This window comes from Gobius niger (assembly GCF_951799975.1).
Source record: "Gobius niger genome assembly, chromosome: 20".
Classification (NCBI taxonomy): domain Eukaryota; kingdom Metazoa; phylum Chordata; class Actinopteri; order Gobiiformes; family Gobiidae; genus Gobius; species Gobius niger.
In genome coordinates, this window is record NC_136871.1 from 22,010,898 (window position 1) to 22,033,419 (window position 22,522).

Genomic DNA, 22,522 nt, shown 5'->3' on the forward strand with positions numbered 1-22,522 from the left:
AAATATTTTTTTTTTAAATAATAAAAATACTTTTCAGTGCCAGATATAACAGGAATACTTTCTGAACCCACTGTATACACTACAACAGAAATAATGTTTTGGTCTTACAATATACAGGATTTGAGTTTGAACTTTCCCACATTTTTTTTTATTTTGTTGTAGTGCCTGTACTCTACCATTGTCCACCCCTGATGAACTTCTCTTAGTTTGCCTTCATTACAAGTAAGCTGCCGTGTATATACAGACTCAGCCTGTTTGTAGCTGTGTCATTTGTACAGTCAATGATAGACTAGGTTGGTGCTGCAGCTGCACAGCACTGTTAGGCACCATTATGTCGTCACTGTGAAGTCCAGCGCTGGTCAATAGCATAGGCTGCTTTTAGTGATATCTGCTTTAACAATCAAGAATAAGTTTCAATTGTAATCAGTAGCTTTTGGCTATAAGTAACTCTAGATATCCTTTCGAGAGCGTGAATGAACTTGAACTTTATCTTCAGGTTTTCAATACAGACCTGCGAGAGTGCCTTTAACTGCAGTTTCAGTTGTGAAGAAAAGCATTTAGACTCAGAGCAGAGATTATCCTCACTTGGTTTGAAAAGTAATTAACAAATCAAGTTGCTGCACAGAAAATAGATGTAAACAATGAAAGGGAAAGTTTTCTTTGTTCTCTTTGTTTGCCCACACCACGACCTGCATGAACACAGGTTGAAACGTTGGTTCGTGTATGTAAGAATAAGTGCACTAGTCTCAAGCCACATCATCCCATACCTCAGAAACCTGTAGCTTTACTTATCGTTGCCTTTCAGTTTACATTATTAAAGAGATTATGGGGTGATTATTTGCTGAATGTGACTGAAAGTGCATCATACATCCATGAAGTGCACTGTGCAGGCAACTTTAAAGTTTTTTAACTACTTTAACCCAGCTCACAGATGTTGTTTTATCCATAATCCAAACAATTGTATTTAAGAATGTAACTTTCTGAAGTCCAGCAGATATTACCCTGTTTTAATTTTACAGCACTTTGAACACTATGGGGTCATTTAAGTGTTTGCTCGTGTGCAAAGCGAATAGCACGTGCAAAAGTGGAGCCGTACCAGAGCCATTGATGCATTTTGTACTCACGCAGCAGTCACTCATTTACGTATCAGATTTGGTGCCTGAAAACTGTCATACAGGCGATATCAAATGGTAAATTTAGTGCATCGTGGCAACAAAATTGCATATTATATTTTTCAGCTTGTACCCGTTATTTAGCCCCTGGCTTGATAAAGGACCCCTTATGAAAATCGGGGGCAAACATGCCTTCTTTAAAAGTGATTTATTGAGGCCATTTGATGGGAGACTACAATAGCAATAATGTAGTTTAAATGAATGTATTAATCAAGTAAGAACATAAGATTAAATTACAGTTTACAAAAGACACATTATACAAAAGACATACATACATTTCTATTAGCTTCAAAGCAACAGTGGTTTTGAATTCTGAAACGGATTCAGCAACACGCTATTACACAATAAAGAACATACTTAGTTGCTTCCATAATGTTTGATATGATTTAGGATCATTTAGTTCTATGCAGTTGCTTTCTTGTACACTTGTGTCTTTAATGCTTGCAGAGATTGCTTTTGCCTGCTTTTTCACCCTGCACTTTGCTGACTTGGTCAGAACTCTTTCATAAAGCTGTAAATACTTGAAAGATAGAAATATACAATAAATTCATTTTTGCTTGACCTCAAACACTTGTTTTTTTCCCTAAACTCTATTAAACACAATTCATGTGTTCACTGAAAATCAAGAAAATGTAAAATTACCAGTGGGCGTTTTCTGGGAAAGAGGCAGGACTGTCCTCTGTCCTCATCAATATTGACCTATGTGAGTTTAAACGCCTGCCCCTGTCTGGGGTTCAGTTCAGAGGGAGCACCATGGAGAGAAGTGCTGGCTACCTCACCCTCCTGGGGCTTTTGCTGGGACTGGCCACCACATTGCCCAACAAGGTAACACTTTTCAATAGTATATCAGCATCTAACCTTAATTCACTCTTGGGGGTAAATCTTTTTTATATGCACAAAATCTTAACAAAACTATTAAACACAATGTGCTGCAGCAAAACACTCTGGCTATGTGTTTTTCTATGCATTATCTATTCTAGAGTGACTATAAAAGAACAATGGGCTGTTATATCGTTAATTGTCCTGCAGCTATAGAGGGTATGTAGGTGATGTCACTGCATGACAGCAGTTAAACAAGTGTGAAAAAATAGAGTTGAGAGTGAATGAAAATGATGCAGATGATGAAGTGCGAATCCTCTATTGTGTGACTTGTCTGAAGTTATAAAATTAAAAAGGGTGTGTGTCTGCAGATACATTTTTCGACCAGTGAAATCACTCGATGTATTTTAGTTCTGCTGAAATGTGTCACGTAGCCACTGGGTTGATCATCAACTCACCAAAACAAACTATCTATTGTGAAATGTGTTTGGCCAGGATGATTGGGACATCTACAGTTTTCACATCAACTCCACTGTGACCAGCCGCTATGCCACCACAGTCATCACCAGCCGTGTGGCCAACCGCATGGATGAGTCTAAAGAGATCGAGTTTCATGTTCGGATCCCCAAGAGCGCCTTCATCAGTAAATTCAGAATGTGGGTATGAGAGTGAGAGTCAGCCTTTAAAGCAGGGGTGTCGAAGTCGTTTGGGTCGTGGGCCGATATTCAGCCCCCACAGAGGGCCGCATATATTGTAAAGGGCTGTGGCCTCATAAACAACAGCTTAAACTTATTGTGCTTTATCAGCCTGTGTCACATGTTTCTCAAAGTGCTACATAAAGTCATTATTCATTCACTCCACATTCGATGGCATTAAGTTTCTATTGTAGCCACAGCCACCCTGGGGCAGACTGACCATTTACCACGTGGCTATAATATGCTGTTTATATCCTGATCTCTTATTATGTTGCTGCTGGACACGTGTGGAATTCTTTCCTTGTTTAAACTTAAACTGCCCCCTCGTGGCCGAAATCCAATACAAAGTCTATGGGGATTTGACCAAATACTTTTTTTCCCCACTGTATTTCTTTAAAAATCTGTAACTCCGCACAGGAATGGGCTAGAGACTTTCTTTTTCATTTGACATGCTCAGAAATTGATGCTCCTCAAAGAGACACATTGAATCATCTCACAGGCCGCATATGGCCTTGACCTTGACACATGTGCTGTAAAGTGTGGCCCTGAGCAAACTCAGAGTAAAACTGAAAACAAATAGGATAGCACACCTCACAAACAAGGGCCTCACACTGTCAAAGTTGAGAGCTTTTGTCAGTCATTGCAGTTTTACAAGCCTTACCTGTAGATCTACGTTTTTTGGCAATATTTAGTATTGTGATCAATCTTCTATTTTCTTAATATTCAACTGGAAACTATAGCACAGTGATCACAAACAGGTGGCCCGAGGGCCAAATAAAAAATTCTTAATAAAAACCTAATATTGTATCAATACAGAAAATATTAAGATGTTCCACATAATAGCAATTAACAATCAATCCTGACATAATACATTGCAGTCAGCATAAACTGTGTGATCCTCTGTACGGATGACCACATAACGCTGTCTTTAAACATACATATCGGTTCTGTAGGTTTATGGATGGTGAAGTGTATGACGGCGTGGTGAAAGCAAAGGAACAGGCCGTGCGTCAGTACACGGAGGCCGTGTCTCGGGGCCAGAGTGCAGGGATTGTCAGGTACAAATCAATCAATCAAAACTTAAAACTTCTGAAATAGATCGCCACTATTTTAATGCTCGTTGTTTGTTTCAGTTCTGTGGGGAGAACGCTGGAGGAGTTTAAGACTTCTGTCACTGTGGCCGCTCACAAAAAAGTCACGTTTGAGCTCACGTACGAGGAGCTGCTCAAACGCAGACTTGGTAAATATGAGCTGCAAATCCACGCTCGGCCCATGCAGCCTGTCACTGATTTCAAGGTAAGATTGGGTAGAAAAAATCAATCCAAAGTTTAAAATGTGTACATTCAATAATCATTTTGCATTTCATGCTAGGTTGATGTGAACATAAACGAAGATGCTGGAATTAACTTCATTGATATTAAAGGAGGACTGAGCACCAAGGATTTGGCAAATGCAATCACTAAAACTGAGACAGCCAAACAGGTAAGATTTTGGACAGGAGCAGGAAAATGAACTGAGGACCCGGAGCAGTGACAATCAGAAAACCTGGGTTCTGTATGTCTGGCCAGAAAATTGTCCCCCTGGTTTCAGACTCTGTCAATGGTTCTCAAACATGGCCCTAAAAACAGATTTGATTTCCACACTGACAATCCTGAACTGAGACTAAAAAAACATGAGCCAGAAAAAAGTTTTAAACCACTGAAATATGGCATGTTGTTGGCAATAATTGTCCTAATGTCTTTATGTTTATTTGCAGGCCTGGATATATTTCTATCCAACTGTGGATCAACAGAAAGTGTGTGACAGTTGCTCAGACAATGGCTTGAATGGAGATTTAGTCATTTTCTACGATGTTAAAAGAGACGCCTCATTCGGAGACCTTGTAGTAAGAACACAAATAAACATAATAAACATTTATGAACATAATTGGAAACATTTACATTTACTGTGAATGAGAATTGTGTCTTCTTCCTTCTCATCTAACCCAGACCAAAGATGGGTATTTTGTGCATCACTTTGCTCCCTCTGAACTGCCTCGCATCCCCAAAAATGTTGTCTTTGTCATTGACCAGAGCGGCTCGATGCACGGACGGAAAATGCAGCAGGTAAGTTTATATTGGGACCAATTTTAAAACGAATAATTCCACAAAAACCGACCAAGTCTAAAACCATTTTAACATCCTGTTAAAAGTTTTTTGAAACATCATCATTTTACTGCAATTCACAATTCAAAAAAATCACAATTCACAAAATCAGTCCAATAAAACAGACATAAATTTCCTTAAGTAAGTTCTCAGTTGTCAAGGGAATTTTCCATAGTAGAAGTTTTCAAAGTCATCAACATGGTTTCAGTTGAGGATGTTTTGCTTTTCGCCTGAGAAGCTTCTTCACACTTTTCTCATCAAATCAATTCAACTTTTGCTGATATGAATGTCCTTTACACAAAGAAAATAGTAGGACTTTTCGTCATTTGTAAGGTTTACATCTTCATAATCAACAAACTTATTTGTCTCACTGTTAACCTCAGCTGTGATTTGTTCCAGACACGTGTGGCTCTGATTCACATCTTGGCTGATTTGGCAGAAGACGATTTCTTTGGACTAATCACTTTTGACAGTGACATTTTTCACTGGAAACGGGAGCTTGTTCAAGCCACTCAGAAAAACATTGATCAGGCAAAGAAGTTTGCTGAAAACATTCAAGATCGAGGGTGTAAGTATTTTTCATGTTAAATACAATATTTGTCAAAGAATAATGACTAATACAGTCCTTTTACAGCCACAGACATCAACAAAGCAGTGCTGGAAGGTTCTCGCATGCTGAACGCTCACCCCCGGGAGGACTCAGCCTCCATTCTTATTCTCCTGACTGATGGGGATCCCACCTCAGGTTTTCAAAGAGCTCTTTTTCATCCAATATAAGGACATATCCAGATAAGGTATTGAGATCTATTCTTTTGTAGGAGAGACCAATCCTGAGAGGATCCAAGCAAATGTTAGAAAGGCCATCGCAGGGAAATTCCCGCTGTACTGCCTTGGATTTGGGTTTGACGTTAACTTTGAGTTCCTTGAGAAGATGTCTCTTCAGAATAATGGTTTGGCTCGACGCATATACGAAGACTCTGATGCTAATCTGCAACTCCAGGTATTTGGCCTTAGCGCTCACAGACAACTTTATCTGCAACAAATACAAACAAACAAATACCAAATCAAATCAAATTTATTCATATAACACATTTGAAACAACTGTTGTTGACCAAAGTACTTCACAAAAAGGTCTACAGTACATAAAGAAAAATATAAACAATGCTCAATATACAAGCAGCAAAGCACCAACAGCTCAGACAAATACAACATGCAATGCATGGGGCCAATAAAACCAATAAAATCCCAATTTGCCGGAATTTTGCCGTTCAATATGTGTTTTCTACAGAACTAAGTTTTAACACTAAGATGCACTTTCTGTTGCAACCAGCCACATTTACAGTATTGTGACTGGAGTACATGAGTATATGTATGTATGCTTTGTGATGCCTCTTGGCGAAGAATAAATATGTTGTATGATTAGTTCAGATATTTCTTCAGTTTTACCAAACTCATCAAAATTGAGCCATGACTGACGTACACCCATATACTGAACCCTTCACATATGTTGTGTTAATAGGGCTTCTATGAAGAGGTGGCTACTCCCCTGTTGACAGATGTGACCATGATGTACATTGGAGGCACAAATCTCACCCAGACTAACTTCAGCCAGTATTATAACGGCTCGGAGATTGTGGTGGCCGGCATGATCACTGACAACGACATCGAGAGCTTTGTGCCGGAAGTCGTGGCCCTCTCTGTAAGTCCTTTGGCACCAGCAGTGCAAACTCTGAGCTTCTTATGATACAAAATGTTGTGTCTCAATCTTTCCAGAGAAATTCAAGAGTGACTTTTTCCAACCCAAATGCAACAACAGGAACGGCATCAGTCGACCGCATCCAGAGAGTGTGGGCCTATCTCACTGTCAAACAACTCATGGAGAAAGAGTAAGTGACAAGACATTTCTTAAGGAAATCCTCTTTTAATACAACATTATTGTTAGAGGATAACATTCAATCGCTATTTATCATACTGGGTCAGGCTGTACAGTCGTGCTATCTCTGTCATAGCCTTGACTGTGGTGCTCAGGCGCCCACTCTCAGCCACTGAATGTTTGCTTGCGTATCAGTATGACGCTCTGAGCGGGTATTTATCCCTTTTCTGTGGAAGCATGGAGCAAGCAATGGTAGGACTTGCGCAATGTCTCGAGTTCATGTCTCCGGGTCCCGCACCGATAGTAAATAAACTTCTCCTGTTTAAGACATCCAGACTGCTGCCTATTTTTCATCTGTCCTCTCGAAGACCATTATTAATTCTCTAACAATTATAATTACCTTTTTTACTTTTTGGCAGTCATGTGCCAAAGAACAAATGATTCCTTAAAACACTTGGCTTTGCTAAGGTGGAAAGCTTACTCTCGCCTTTATAGCCAGATAAAGTAGATTAGTGTATGAACAAACACAGGTTGCAGCTGTTGTGTGAGTGAGTGCTTCCTTTAATTTACTCGGTGAAAAGTCGAAATACTCCGTGAATGTAACTTTATAAATGTACTCCACCTTGTAGGCTGCAGCTCTCTGGGCCAGAGAAGGAGAAGGTGGAGAAGGAGGCCATGGATTTATCTCTTAAGTACAGCTTTGTGACTCCTCTCACATCGATGGTGGTCACAAAGCCTCCAGGAGAAGACTCGGCTGTGCTAAATAAGCCAAAGGAAGGAGGGTCGACTTTGCCATCAGAGCCAGATGTTGGATCATCAGGTAGGGTCCGAATTAATTATCTCAAAGGAAGCAAGATTTCAAGAGAGTAACAGAAAGTTTGGTATTTGTAAAATTTTGTTTTGAATGGTTACACGCCTGAAGTAGGACATAATCAACAGAAGCAGTGTGAAACACAACTTAAATAAATATGTCACTGACACCATTCAATATTGAAGTATTCTGCATCTTTAAATTCTAAAGAGGACAATCAAAACAAAAGTTGAACATGGTTTAATTGAAGAAATTGCATTTTATGTCATTGTGTTAGTTATTCCAGTCAATTTACCACTGTTTGCATCACACATTTTCAATTATTTTTATCTACTTAACATGTAACCGTAAAGCTAACTTTGAAGTCACTAAACTTTAAATCTGAAGAAAATGGTGGGTAAGACTAAAATGTACAATAACAGCAGGAATTATCTCCTTCTTTTTTTTAGCGCCACAAAAAGACAAGGAAATAGGACTGACTTTGAGTTAATAGTCCAGAGCAATAAAGCTTTCCACATTTTGAATGGTAAAAAATGTTTTTGGACAGGGAACCTTTCTCCTATACTCGGTAAACCTGTTCCATTGATAATCACTAAACACAGAACCCTTTACTTGCATTGGCTAATGATGTTATTAAGTAGCCAATACAAGCAAAGGTTTACATAATTATTAAAAAGAATTCTGAAAATAAGTGGATGTTTTCAGACTGAATAACCATCTTTAAACATAAATGACATGAATTAATTTGTAATAACTGATAATGATTTAAATTCCATCTTTACTTCACAGACTATGGCTTGGATCTGGGCTTCGATGCAACTGACGGTACAAATTTCAAGTACTGGTATACTATTTTGTTTTACAGGATAAACATAATATTCTCTCTTATGTATTCGCTCCCAAAGTGGCAGCTGTGGCATAGCTGTAAAAACAAAAATGAACTGTTCGTCTGTGTTTTTGTAATGTCAAACTAAAGTAAACGTTTGTCTGCTTGAAATGATATTAAGCATCAGCCTGAAAGAAGGCCGTGATGTTGGGTGTATCATTTTGATCATCACAGTCGATTCTTCTGTCTCCTCAGCTCCTCCAACTCAGAGGTTTTTACTGAGACCTGCAAATGTGTCTCTTCCACTGTGCTTTGATCTCTCAGCCACCAATGTAAAGCTCCTCCACCAAACCAGCAGAGGTCAGTAATGTCTCAGTATCTTTTATGTCATGGAAAAAAAAACATCTTTCTCAAAGCAAGGAAAGAGTTTGATTCACAATAACGCTTAATAATACACCCAGGACCAAGAACAAGAATGTCATGTCTTTACAATAAGTCCAATCAACAGGATGTGGAAGTTTTATACATAATAAGGCATGATAGTTATTTTGCTGAAGATCCATCACTACATAGTGGGCGTCTTGCAGCCCCTGTACCTGCAACAACATTCTTATTGTAGTGTGTTTTTCTCTTATCTAGGGCTTAATATAAATGGAGAGATTAACCCAGAGGAAAATGGAGGTTTTAGAAGCATTGTGATAAATGCCCAAAGTGACCTGTCCATTGAGGTGAAAACCACAGGCGTCACTGTGAAGGAGGGGCAGACGTCCACTCATTACTCATCACCGACTCAGATCACCGCCGGCAGGTAACACTTCAGATCATATGAACAGGTCAGGACGAGGAAGATCCAGACTATTTCTATAATGATGAAAATAAGGTTCTAGTGCATGTGTTCCTCATGAATGGAATAATGGTTAATGGCCTTCTTGGTATAAAAATATACGCATATATAAACAATATACGCTGAGATCATATCACTAGAAACCAATAATATCACAATACAACTGAGGTCCCCTAAATGATTTGCAATTGTTTTGTCTACATTTGGAAATACTGGACACATTAATAATAATGATAATGATAATAATGATCATAATCATAATAATACATTTATTTTGTCAAATAAATCTCAAAGTCCTACAGTAAAACTGTAATAAGAAACACTAAAACACACATGAATGTGATTTGGCTCCTAGGGCATGAATGAAGACATTTATCTTGTCCCAAACCTGTGTAAATGTTTTTTTCAGTGTGACAGTGATCATTCGAGACAAGGACATAGATGTATCGTTTGGAGATGTCCGTTTGGTGATTTTGGGCCATGAGATTTCTGGGAGAAAGTTCCTGTGGCCTGTTTTCAGACAGCTGCCGTTGGACAACCAAGCTGCAGGAGTTTTAGGTGCGTCTCTCAGTCACATGTTGCCTTGTGTGAAGACTGAGCCTGACTGTCCGCTGTCATTTCAGTTGCTAACTTGGATTATGAGGAAGGAGCAGCGTCAACGATCAAGGTCAAAGGCCAAGAGGTCACCGTCAGCAGGTACAGTGTGGGCCTTAAGTGCTCATAGATGGTGAAACCATTATTGCAAGTAAAAGAACTGGTGTAGTACTCAATTCAAATTTGATTTGAAATTAAAAAACAAAGAAAGGAATTCTGTAGGTTAGAAAAATGGACATTGATATTATAATAAAAATCAATGCATGGCTTTAACTGCAGTTTTGACAAATGTAGAGGCTACACCAAAGACTACACTGCATTTTATGAATTGCCCTACAGATTACACTACACTCATAATTTACGAACAAAATGTACATTTGCTTTTACAGGTATTGAAGATGTCGTCATTTTTCACATTTGTGTTGCAGATCCAGTGCTGTTGACTACAGTGTCCCGACGCCTGTGACTGTGGACTGCTGGCTCCTGTCTGCTCAGGAAGCCTTTCAGAGACCAAGCAGCGACTTGTACAACTGATATTTAAAGTCAAAAACAGTATTTATGCATATGTGCTTTTTAATGACCTATAACTGCTCCAAACACATTGAATAAAAAAAACTATATTACACAGAGGTTTATCATTTTTTGACTAGTGACCACTTGGCTCATTCACTCTATCCACATACAGCACATACTGCTTACGGTACTGTGTGAAATGAATACAAATGTGGACACTCTCTGCAGCTGAGTAGTGTGGTAATGTAACATTAGCAAGAAGACATTTATAATAATCCACATTCATTTGCAGTCTAATTTTCACTCACATGCTCCAGTTACATACACATATGCTTTTAATGCCTCCTATACCATTTTCAAACAGAGATTTTTAGTCTATTTGCTCCCATTCGTCTATTTAGTTTGTAAGCGTATGGTGCGCACCTGTCAGCTGCTCGAACAAAGTGGACATATCAGGGTTCTTTTCAAGCCTTTGAACTGCAGTTTGAATTCATAAATGCATTAAAAAGAGTGGCAAAATGAAACACAACTTGAGTCAATATTTCGTCATAAACGTTAAATCTGCTACAATGTGCTGTAAAATCCTAAAACGGACAATTTAAAGTAAAGTCGAAATGTTTTAAAATTACATGCACACAAAAAATAACATCCAAACTTTATAAGATTTTAACATCAAAACATCAGCTGACACTACCACTTTCTAAATGGTAATATGACTTGGGTTTATCCCCCAACTCTAACCTCTGGCCAACCCTAACTCTCAATGAATACAATATAGAACCCTCCACAGATTTCATTTGACACAAAGCCGAGTGCACAAAATGGATTTAACTAACACACAATGCAATAATAATATGTAATTATTTGCATGCCGCGTGGGACTGCACTCCGGTACACTTATTTTGGCCCCTCAGTAACAGACAAACTCTCTTTGGGTTGCAAGGCCCCATTAAATCCATCATTGTGTCTTCTAGGACACAAAACACAATTAGCTCTCCTGACCAAATACAACAACCCTCTCCTCATCTCTCTATCACTAAGATTTTTTTTTTTACAAAACTGGATAAACAAAAAAGCTTGCAACATTACCCATTGGATTAATTTAATAATAATAATAATGCATCGGTTTTATATAGCGCTTTTCTGGACATTCAAAGACGCTTTACATTGCATTATTCGTTCACTCCATATTTGGTGATGGTAGGCTACTATTGTAGCCACAGCTGCCCTGGGGTAGACTGACGGAAGCAAGGCAACCAGTCTGCGCCATCGGCCCCTCCGACCACCACCAACCACTCACTCACGCACTGCATTCGCTAGGCTTCCTGGTGTTCCCAAACAGTCTCCCATCCAAGTACTGACCAGGCCCGTCCCTGCTTAGCTTCCAAGGTCTGATGGGATTGGGCAGAGCAAAAATGAATTGAATTGAATTGAATTGAATTCCTAACTGAAATGAAACCGCTGACAGAGTGCATCACCTGAAGGCTATGGGTGTCATGATTTGTCTTTTGTTCACCTGTGTTTGTATGTCTTCTTGTCTTTGGTCTAGTCCTGTGTTTTATTTTGACATGTGTTCTGTCCTTGTGATTTTGCTTGACTTCCCTCCTGCCCCGCCCTGATGTGTTTCACCTGTGCAATGTTTCCTCTTGTATTTATACCCCAGTGTTTCCTTTGTCCTTTGTCGCATCATTGTCTTCGTCAGCCCCGGTTTTTGATTATCTCTGGATTTTGTTATTTTGGTTTTCGTCCATTAAACATCACCAGTTTTGTTGCAGTCCTGCATTTTGGGTTTTATTTTCTTCACACCACCACAAACCCTGACAATGGGTAAACGTCTTTTTATGATGAGCTAAAACTAAACTGCAGCTGATCAACTGAGTTAATGTGAAGTGTATTACAGATTACAAGAACACTTCACTGGCTCTCTAGCCCCACCCCCCCAGAGGAGTATTCGCCTTCCCATCTGTCTCATCAGCACAGGATGCCCTCCCCATCCCAGCCACATCTCCGTCCTCTCAGCCTCTTCATGATCCAAGGGCTCAGTGACTGCAGCAGCATTGTGTCTTCCAACTCTTATTGCTGTGCTGTAGGTCTTTTGTTGAGCACAGGATATTTGATAATTTATCATTATTTTGCATTTCCTCCATCTCCTCTTGGCCTTCCTGCAATTTCTCTTGAGTTGCTTTAGGGGGAATCTTTTTAAGTTTGAATGGTGCAACTGTATCGAGGGCAATGAGTAGTTTACTGTTAAAATGGTCAACTATAAAATCACAGGTAAAGTCACTGGAGGAATTTGTTGTAAAGCATCAATACATTTTGCAGCCACTTCAGGGGTGAAATGAAGTTTCCTCACAGTTTTTGCCGAGGACTTTTGCTGTATCAAACCGGTGACATTAAAAAACACGCAGTAATGATCAGAGACAGCCAAGTCGACGACAGAGGACACAGTGGACAGGCCATACATGATGACCAGACTGTGTCCTTTCTCGTGAGTTGGCTGTGTGACATGTTGTGTAAAATCCATATAATTAAGAACATTCAGAAACGATTGAAATGGGGTCTAAGAGGTTGTCTGTGTAGATTAAAATGATCATATTAAAAGAGCTATGTAAAATTGATAGAAACTCTGAGAATTCATTAATAAAAAGGGGACTTCTTTTGGGCGATCTATAGATAGTGACACATAAAATCGGGGGGTTACTAAAAATAATAATTGCTTGGTGCTCGAAACTCGTGTATTGATCAAATAAAATAGGTTTGGTGGCAAGAGTGTTTATGCTTATCGAGGCAGTCCCACCACCCCTTTTTCCATTTTTAGTTGAGAAGGCACTACTAAAGTTACACCACGTTCCAAATTATTATGCAAATTGTATTTCAGAGTCAAAAAAGGTTGAAAAAAAAGTTTTTCAATGAAACTCATGGATGGTATTGTGTCTCAGGGCTCTTTGAATCACTGACATCAATCTCAGACGCCTGTGATGATTAGTTTTCAGGTTAAGCCCAGTTAAGGGAAAAACTACAGAAAAAGGGCGTTCCACATTATTAAGCAGATCATCATTTTCAAGCAATATGGGAAAGAAAAAGGATCTCTCTGCTGATGAAAAGCATGAAATAGTTGAATGCCTTGGTCTAGGTATGAAAACCTTTGATATTTCATGAAAGATTAATCGTAATCATTGTACTGATAAGAGATATGTGTGTGGGCGCCAAGTTAGTGTAATTAATACATGCTGCATTTTGTATTTAATAATAATATTTATTTTATTTTACAAGGGATTTAATGGGTTAATTTGTTGCGGGAAAAATAGAGTAAAATTGTACTATTGCATTTGTGTTTATTTTGGTAGGTAAATTTGTGAATAGGTATATTTTATAAGCTAATTTGTTATTTAAAATGTCCGCATTGGAGCTTTAAGCCCGGAGCTGCGCGTTGCGCTAGAGCAGGATCAGAGGGAGTGGAGAGCCGGCGCGTGAAGCAGCAACATTAGGAAAAGAGCCCAACAGTTTCTTACCGTAGTTTATAAGAGGTTACTTAAGGATTCTAAGCTCCTGTAAAGTTCAACAAGTTCTGGAAATAAATTTTTGTTCAACTTTTTACGTCGGAGTGGCCGTGGATTTTTTCCTCAACATAAACACGAGTAATCAGGGAACTGTGGACTCGCGCCGACACATTTTGTAAGAAACTGGCTCACTGTGGATTTATGGATGTTTGTGGACGTATTTCAAACAACAAAGAAAGAAAAGCAAGTTGCTGCAAAGGCAAGAAACGTGAGTAAGTGGAAGTGTTTCACCGTGCAAAAGTGCTAAGTCAATTGGATGCTAAGCGGCCTACTAGCCAACATACTTGCTAGTTTGTGGATCAAAGGAGCATTTTCCTGTGGCTACTCTGCAAATTGATATCATGAGTGATGTTGAAGATGATGATATTGACACTGTAGTGGATTCCAGGGCAGTGAAAGTCACACCTAGAGCTATGGAGGAAAGGCTGCAACGTGCTATTAACCTGCGCAGGGCTAAGCTAGCCAAGCTAACAGGAGCAGTGAAACACGTGCGCCAGCTAATGGAAAATGAAAGTGATTCCAGCCTAACAGAAGTAAAACAGCTAATGGAAGATTTCAATAGGCTGTTTGGAGAGTTTTGTGATTTGAACACAAATGTTAAAGAGCAGATGTCAGAAGAGGATCTGAAAAGAGATCAGGAAAGCTGGTTTGAACCTAAGGCTGATTCTTTTAAGACTTTTGCTGATACAGCTGCAGCGTGGATTGATGAGACAGCTTTGCGCACTTCCACGGTTGAAACATACAGTGATGAAGTGCATGCATCAGACAGCATATCTAACGCATCTTACTCAAAGCGCAGTGAGGCACATTCAGAACATGGCTCCCGTGCTTCATCTTCTGCGTCGTCCATCCGCATGAAGGTAGAGTTGGAGCGAGCTACATTGTTGATTCAGGCCTCATCTTTGAAACAGAAACGATTGCTGGAGGAAAAGGAGGCTAAGCTCAAAAGTGAAAGGGAGGAGCTAGAAATAGAAACCGCTTTAGCAGCTAATGAAGCAAAGATCAAGATCTTATCAGAGTATGAAGGTCGTACATCCAAGGCACCTAGTCGTGCACCCAGTCGAGATGGAATGAACTCCTACGTGGCATCACGCAATGTTGGAGATTTCTTAGCTCCGCAACAGTTAAGTTCTGTACCTGTATTGCAAAGTGCAGCGCAGAACAACAACGCTCAACAGAATGTACAGCAAACAGGCACTGCTGCCTCCCAGCCATCACAGACGCCAGGTGCTCTGCAGGACGTTGTCGAAGTGCTAACTAAGCAACAGAAGTTAGCAACACTGCCTCCTCAGAACATTCCTGTGTTTAGAGGAGACCCAATGGAATATCGGCTGTTCATGCGGGCATTTGAACATGGCGTGGAGGATAAAACGGAGAGCGACAAGGACAGACTGTACTACATGGAACAGTACACAAGTGGACAGCCACGGGAATTGATAAGGAGTTGTTTACACATGGAGCCCACTCGTGGATATCAAGAAGCTAAGAGACTTTTGGAAGAACACTTTGGAAATGCCTATAAGATTTCGGTGGCATACATAACCAAGGCTCTTGATTGGCCTACTATCAAGTCTGACGACGGAGAAGCTCTTCATGCTTTCGGCCTTTATCTTACTGGATGTCGCAATGCAATGACAGATGTGGAGTATATGGAGGAGTTGGATAGCACAGCCAACTTGCGAGCTATCATTGCCAAGCTCCCCTACAAACTGAGAGAAAGATGGAGGACGCATGCTTGTGGCATCTTGGACAAGGACAAACGCAGAGCAAAGTTTGAAGATCTAGTGGATTTTGTCAATAAGCAGGCCAAGGAAGCTTTGCACCCACTGTTTGGTGACATAAAGGACATCACCTTAAAAGAGCGAGTTAAAGGGCAAGTGGATGAGAAGTTGCAAAGGAAAAGTGGCAACAGAAAGGGATTCACCACAGCTGCAACAATCACCACTCCCCAGGACACATCCTTTAAGGCGAAGAATAAAATCGGTGGAATTCAGGTGTGTGCATTTTCCAAACCCTGTCTCTTTTGTCATGGTGGTGAACATGCCATGGAACAGTGCAAGAAGATGAAAAAATCACTTCATAAGGAAAAGATAGACTTTATGCGAACTAAAGGACTGTGTTTCAGCTGCCTTAAACAGGGACACATGAGTAGTTCATGCAAAGAGAAAGCGAGCTGTGAAGTCTGTGCACAGCCACATCCCACAGTGTTACACATGAGGGTAAAGCCGAGTGGTGCAAACAAAGAGGCAGAACCCGAAGAGGGAACAGCTGAAAGAACAGAGCAACCATCAGAGTCGGTTGTAAACGGATATGTAGGAACAGATGTAACAGCTCATGCTGCTGAGAAAACGGAGCACATCTTGGCGATAGTTCCAGTCCAAGTCAAATCCAAAAGAGGACAAAAGGTAACACACACTCATGCCTTTCTTGATCCTGGCAGTACTGCCTGCTTTTGTACTGAAGAATTGATGCAAGAGCTCAGTCTCACTGGCAGAAAGACTAACATTTTGCTGAAAACTATGGGAGAAGAAAAGGTTGTCAGCAGTCACATGGTGTCTGGCTTAGAAGTGAGCTGCTTAGACAGTAATGACTTTCTTGAATTGCCAGAAATGTACAGTCACAGTGACATACCGGCTTCTGTCGACAACATTCCTTCACAAGATTACGTGGACAAATGGCCATATCTTCAGCAAGTGTCTATCCCAAAGATTGATGCGCACATTGGACTTCTAATTGGGACTAACGCACCTAAAGCTATTGAACCTTGGCACGTTATTGCCAGCGAAAATGGTGGTCCGTATGCTGTGAAGACTAGGCTTGGCTGGACCGTCAGTGAACCTCTCCAAAGACATTCTTCTCCAAGTGCAACAAGTGGGCTGATCCAAGTCTCAGCCAATCGCATATCAGTCAGCACACTGGAGGAGCTCTGGAGCCAGCAGTTTAAAAGTGACTTTCCTGAGTGCGAAAGAGATGAGAAACAAGAAATGTCCAGGGAAGACTTGCGGTTTCTGGAAATAGCAACGCAGTCAGCTACCATTGTGAATGGACATTACAGTATAGCCCTGCCGTTGCGCAACAAGCACATTCAGATGCCCAACAACCGCAAAGCGGCTGAACAACGTGCCTTAAACTTAAAGCGAAAGTTTGTGAAGAATCCTTCATTTCACGCCGAATACTCAGCCTTCATGAGCAACATCATAGACAAAGGTTACGCTGTGAGAGTGCCCAACCAAGATCTTGATCGTGACGATAAAAAGGTTTGGTACCTGCCACACCACGGGGTTTACCACCCCAAGAAGCTCAAGCTCAGAGTGGTCTTCGACTGTGGAGCGTCTTACCAAGGCACCACTTTGAATGATCAGCTCTTACAGGGACCGAATCTTACCAGTTCCCTTCTTGGTGTCATTACCAGATTCCGGCAAGAAGAAGTGGCAGTCATGGCTGATGTGGAAGCGATGTTCCACCAAGTAAAGGTGCCAGATGAAGATTCTGACCTTCTCCGATTCCTTTGGTGGGAGTCTGGTGAAATTGATCAGGAAATGGTGGAGTACAAGATGGTGGTTCACATCTTTGGTGCAACCTCATCTCCAAGCTGCGCCAGCTTTGCTCTGCGCAAATGTGCTGAAGACAACCAAGATCAGTCTTACAGCCAAGCAGTTGACACAGTTCTCCACAATTTCTACGTGGATGATTGCTTAAAGTCTGTGAGCTCAGAAGAAGAAGCCATGCAGTTGTACCACACTTTGAGAGCTGTATGTCAAAGTGGTGGATTCAGGCTCACAAAGTGGATAAGTAATAGCAGAGCAGTGCTGTCTGCTATTCCAGAAGAAGAGAGAGCATCAGAAGTCAAAGACCTCGACTTGGATCAAGACATGCTCCCCATGGAGAGAGCTTTGGGAGTCCATTGGTGCATTCAGTCCGACAGCTTCAGGTTCAGGATCGTAATGCCAGACAAAGCTCCCACTCGAAGGAACCTCCTGTCCATTGTGAGTTCAGTTTATGACCCATTGGGCATCCTGTCACCAGTCACGCTAGAAGCTAAGAAGATTCTGCAAGAGCTTTGCAGACGGAAGATTGGCTGGGATGTTGACATACCAGAAGACCTAGCTCACAAGTGGCTTGTATGGAAGACCCAACTTCACCATCTGGAGAACATCAGTGTCCCAAGATGTTTCAAACCTGTGGGCTTTGGAGAGTCAGTATGCAACCAACTGCACCACTTTGCTGACGCCAGTGAAGAGGGCTACGGAACGGTTAGCTATCTCTTACAGAAGAACAGCTGCAATGAAGTGCACTGTGCATTCGTGTTGGGGAAAGCGAGAGTGGCCCCACTCAAGCCCATGACAATCCCTCGTATGGAACTTACCGCAGCTACTATGGCAGCTCGCATGGATAAGGTCCTTACATCGGAGCTGCAGCTCACACTACAACCATCAGTGTTCTGGTCAGACAGTACCACGGTGCTTAAGTACATACGCAACCAAACAAGTAGGTTCCGCACCTTTGTTGCAAACCGCGTGGATGCTATTCTTAAGTGTTCCAGTCCACACCAATGGAGGTACGTCAACACCTCTTTGAATCCCGCTGACATTGCGTCACGGGGACTCAAGGCGGAGAACTTCATTCACAGCAATGCTTGGTTACAGGGGCCGGACTTTCTCACCAAACCCATGGAAGAATGGCCTGAAAATGTGCACTCCCTTGGAGACCTGACCACAAACGATCCAGAGGTAAAAAATACTCTGGTTTGTGCCAACGCGGTTGAAGAACATGAAGATGTAGTGCTGGAGTTCCTACAATACTTCTCATCCTGGTTTAGACTCAAGAAAGCAGTTGCTTGGATGCTGAAAGTCAAATGCATTTTGCTGCAACTGTGTCGCAAAAGGAAAGAGATGAACGCTGTGAAAGCTCAGCCTGAAGTTGAAAAGGAAATGAAAAGTTTGAAGAACAGCCTGTTTCAAGCTGACACTAACAGTCTTACAATGGAGAACCTCGCAGAAGCTGAAGAAGCGGTCATTCGCTACTGCCAGAAAAAGACATTTTCCAAAGAGATAGCCGCACTTACTCAAGGACAAGGGGTGAAGCGGACCAGTTGCCTTTTCAAACTAAATCCAGTACTTGAACGAGGCATCCTCAGAGTCGGAGGACGACTCAGTAGATCGGCATTACCTGAAGACTCAAAGCGGCCAGCAATCCTGGATAAGGATCTGCATGTCACGAAGCTCATCCTCAGGGAAATACACCAGAACTTGTCTCATTGCGGTCGCAATCATGTACTGTCTAAGTTGAGAACAAAGTTTTGGGTTCCTGGTGCCAACTCCGCAGTGAGAAAGGTACTCGCAAAGTGCATAGTCTGCCGACGTGCACATGGAGTCGCAGGACGGCAACAAATGGCTGACCTTCCTCGAGACAGAGTCCTACCGGATGACCCTCCGTTTACCAACACTGGAGTGGACTACTTTGGTCCGTTCGAAATCAAACGCGGACGAAGCATGGTAAAACGGTACGGGGTTATTTTCACGTGCCTAACTATCCGTGCAGTGCACTTGGAGATGGCGGCCTCATTGGACACGGATTCCTTTATCCATGCTCTACGTCGCTTCATAGCAAGACGAGGCCAAGTGAAGATCCTTCGTTCTGATAATGGAACAAATTTCATCGGTGCGGAGCGCGAACTCAAAAGAGCCATCGAGGAATGGAATGTGTCAAAAATTGAAGACATGCTACATCAACAAGGCATTACGTGGATGTTCAACCCTCCCACTGGATCCCACCACGGAGGTGTCTGGGAGAGATTAATCAAGTCGGTGAAGAAAATCTTGAACGTCACCTTCAAGTTACAGACACTGGATGAAGAAGGGCTACACACTCTTTTATGTGAGGCAGAGGCCATTATCAATAGTCGGCCAATAACCAAAGCATCCAGTGATCCAAACGATTTAGAGGTACTCACTCCCAATCACCTCTTGCTTCTCAAGACTAAGCCATCTCTTCCACCTGGTGTGTTCGACAAACAGGATCTCTACGCAAGGAGGAGATGGAAGCAAATCCAGTATATGTCGGAAATATTCTGGAAACGTTGGACAAGAGAGTATTTACCACTACTACAGGAACGACAAAAGTGGACCCGTCCTTCTCGCAATTTTGCCATTGGAGACGTCGTGCTTATTGTGGACGATTCTGCCCCACGCAACTCTTGGATCACAGGGAAAGTAATCCTAACGATCCCGGACAAATCAGGAATGGTGCGTCAAGTGCGAATCAAAACCAAGACAAGCACACTGGACAGACCCATTACGAAGATTTGCCTCCTACAAGAAGCAGACTGAGGCAACCACCTGCAGAGACTTTTAAGTTTGTTTATGAATGACGTTTGAATACTTTGACGCCACATGCTTATTTTTGGTAATTGTGTAAATAGGGTCACAATTAGGGGCCGGTATGTGGGCGCCAAGTTAGTGTAATTAATACATGCTGCATTTTGTATTTAATAATAATATTTATTTGATTTTACAAGGGATTTAATGGGTTAATTTGTTGCGGGAAAAATAGAGTAAAATTGTACTATTGCATTTGTGTTTATTTTGGTAGGTAAATTTGTGAATAGGTATATTTTATAAGCTAATTTGTTATTTAAAATGTCCGCATTGGAGCTTTAAGCCCGGAGCTGCGCGTTGCGCTAGAGCAGGATCAGAGGGAGTGGAGAGCCGGCGCGTGAAGCAGCAACATTAGGAAAAGAGCCCAACAGTTTCTTACCGTAGTTTATAAGAGGTTACTTAAGGATTCTAAGCTCCTGTAAAGTTCAACAAGTTCTGGAAATAAATTTTTGTTCAACTTTTTACGTCGGAGTGGCCGTGGATTTTTTCCTCAACATAAACACGAGTAATCAGGGAACTGTGGACTCGCGCCGACACAATGTGGATGATTCAGAGCACACACAGGTTTGAGCAGATAAAGGCACAATAAGGACAGTTTCAGACAGACAAATACATGAGATGAATAGAACAGATGCGACAAAGCAGCATACAGGTATTTGAAGCTGCTGGTGCCTCTGGAGTCCCCCGAACATCAAGGTGTAGGACCCTCCAGAGGCTGCAGTTGTGCATAAACCTTCCGGCCTCCCCAAAACTGTTAATTGAAGCTCATGAACAGAAACGGCTGCAGTGGCTCAGAAATACATGAAGACTCATTTTCAAACAGTCTTGTTCACTGATGAGGCCGTGTAACCCTGGATGGTCAGATCAATGGAGTAGTGGATGCTTGGTGAATGGCCACCATGTCCTCACAAGGCTGTGACGTCAGTGAGGAGGGGGCGGAGTCATGTTTTGGGCCAGAATCATGGGGAGAGAGTTGGTCAGCCCCTTTAGGCTCCCTGAAGGTGTGAAAATGACCTCTGTGGAAATGTGTGGAGTTTCTGACTGATCACTTCTATTGTATAAAAAGAAGAGCCGTGCTTTCCCAAACAAAATCATCTTCATACATAACAACGCACCATGTCATGCTGTAAAGAAAACCTCTGCATCATTGGCTGCTATGGGCATAAAAGGAGAGACTCTTGATGTGGACCTGTGGCCAAACCTGGTATTACAACAGCTTCTCCGTTTAAAGGGTCCTGTCTCCTTATGAGTCTCAGCAGTGCGCTTCGCCACTGCTGAGACTTAGACAACTACTTAAGCTGTTTGGCAATGTGTCTGACTTCTACCGCTGTGAGGTCTGCCCCGCTTCCTCCTTGGTGACATCACCGTCGAGACACCAGTGTTGCAGCTCAGCTCATTTGTCAAATGATGATTAACATATAACACAATATAAAATGACTATACTAGTGTAGTAGAGTGGACTGCAGGTTAAACTTAAATTTAACATGTAGAAAAAGGCAACACAGATTCGTAAAATTGGCAGGACAGAGGCATTCATTTACAAAAGTAGGATCTTTATTATTAGTTGCATGTTTTGTTAAAATTGTCCATCGTTTTCTTTGGTCCAAGGGTTGTCCAATAAGTTAAGGTTACAGTTCATGACGGTTTCTCACGTGGATGAGCACGTTCACTTCAGTGTCCATATTAAACAGCACATCACAGTCTACAACATAAAAAAACGGACGACCCTGGCGACACAGGTGTAGAAGAGGTGGTGTGTAACGCTGACAGGACCCAGGGCGACGATGCATGGCACTCCCCAAACGACCCGTACTGAGACCCCGAACATGTTACTTGTCCAGCTATGCAGTAGCCTTTGGCCGGAGCGCCAGCATGCAGCGAGACGGTTGTGTGTACATATAGTTGCTGGCTTGACGCCTAAAATCGCCGGCTTGACGCCTCCTGAACGACCACAAACAACTCGCAACTTCACCAACTTTCACGCTGTGCCCCGCTACAGCAGCAGCGTGTGACGTCAGAGGGAGGAGAGGTCATGCCAGGTGCATGACCCCCGTATTTATAGGGCGCACACGCGATCTGATTGGCTCAATGTAAGGGCAATATAGGCTACCCCACTACACTAGGTTAATATAAGAAAGGACCTATGACTTGACATTATCAATAAAGTTGCAGTTCTGTGATGACAATTGAACTGTGAGTTATGGCACATCTTCTACTGGTTTCAAAGAGAGGGAGAAGGTCAACTTCATATACAGTGTGATGCGTCAGCGCTCGAAAGCCCGACTGAGGTATGC

General features: G+C 41.8%; 1 protein-coding gene across 1 annotated transcript; it reads left to right on the forward strand.

The window, feature by feature from the left end:
- Positions 1-1,921: 1,921 nt before the first annotated feature.
- Positions 1,922-10,312, forward strand: LOC306979483 (inter-alpha-trypsin inhibitor heavy chain H3-like; the record flags this gene model as incomplete). Its single annotated transcript, XM_079578436.1, has 18 exons — positions 1,922-1,997; positions 2,487-2,647; positions 3,640-3,744; positions 3,820-3,982; positions 4,058-4,168; positions 4,443-4,571; positions 4,675-4,791; positions 5,230-5,398; positions 5,465-5,575; positions 5,649-5,830; positions 6,350-6,529; positions 6,604-6,716; positions 7,333-7,523; positions 8,575-8,700; positions 8,980-9,148; positions 9,594-9,742; positions 9,808-9,880; positions 10,207-10,312. The coding sequence occupies exons 1-18, from the start codon at positions 1,926-1,928 to the stop codon at positions 10,310-10,312; spliced, it is 2,427 nt and encodes an 808-aa protein (XP_079434562.1). The 5' UTR covers positions 1,922-1,925.
- Between the last annotated feature and the right edge of the window lie 12,210 nt (positions 10,313-22,522).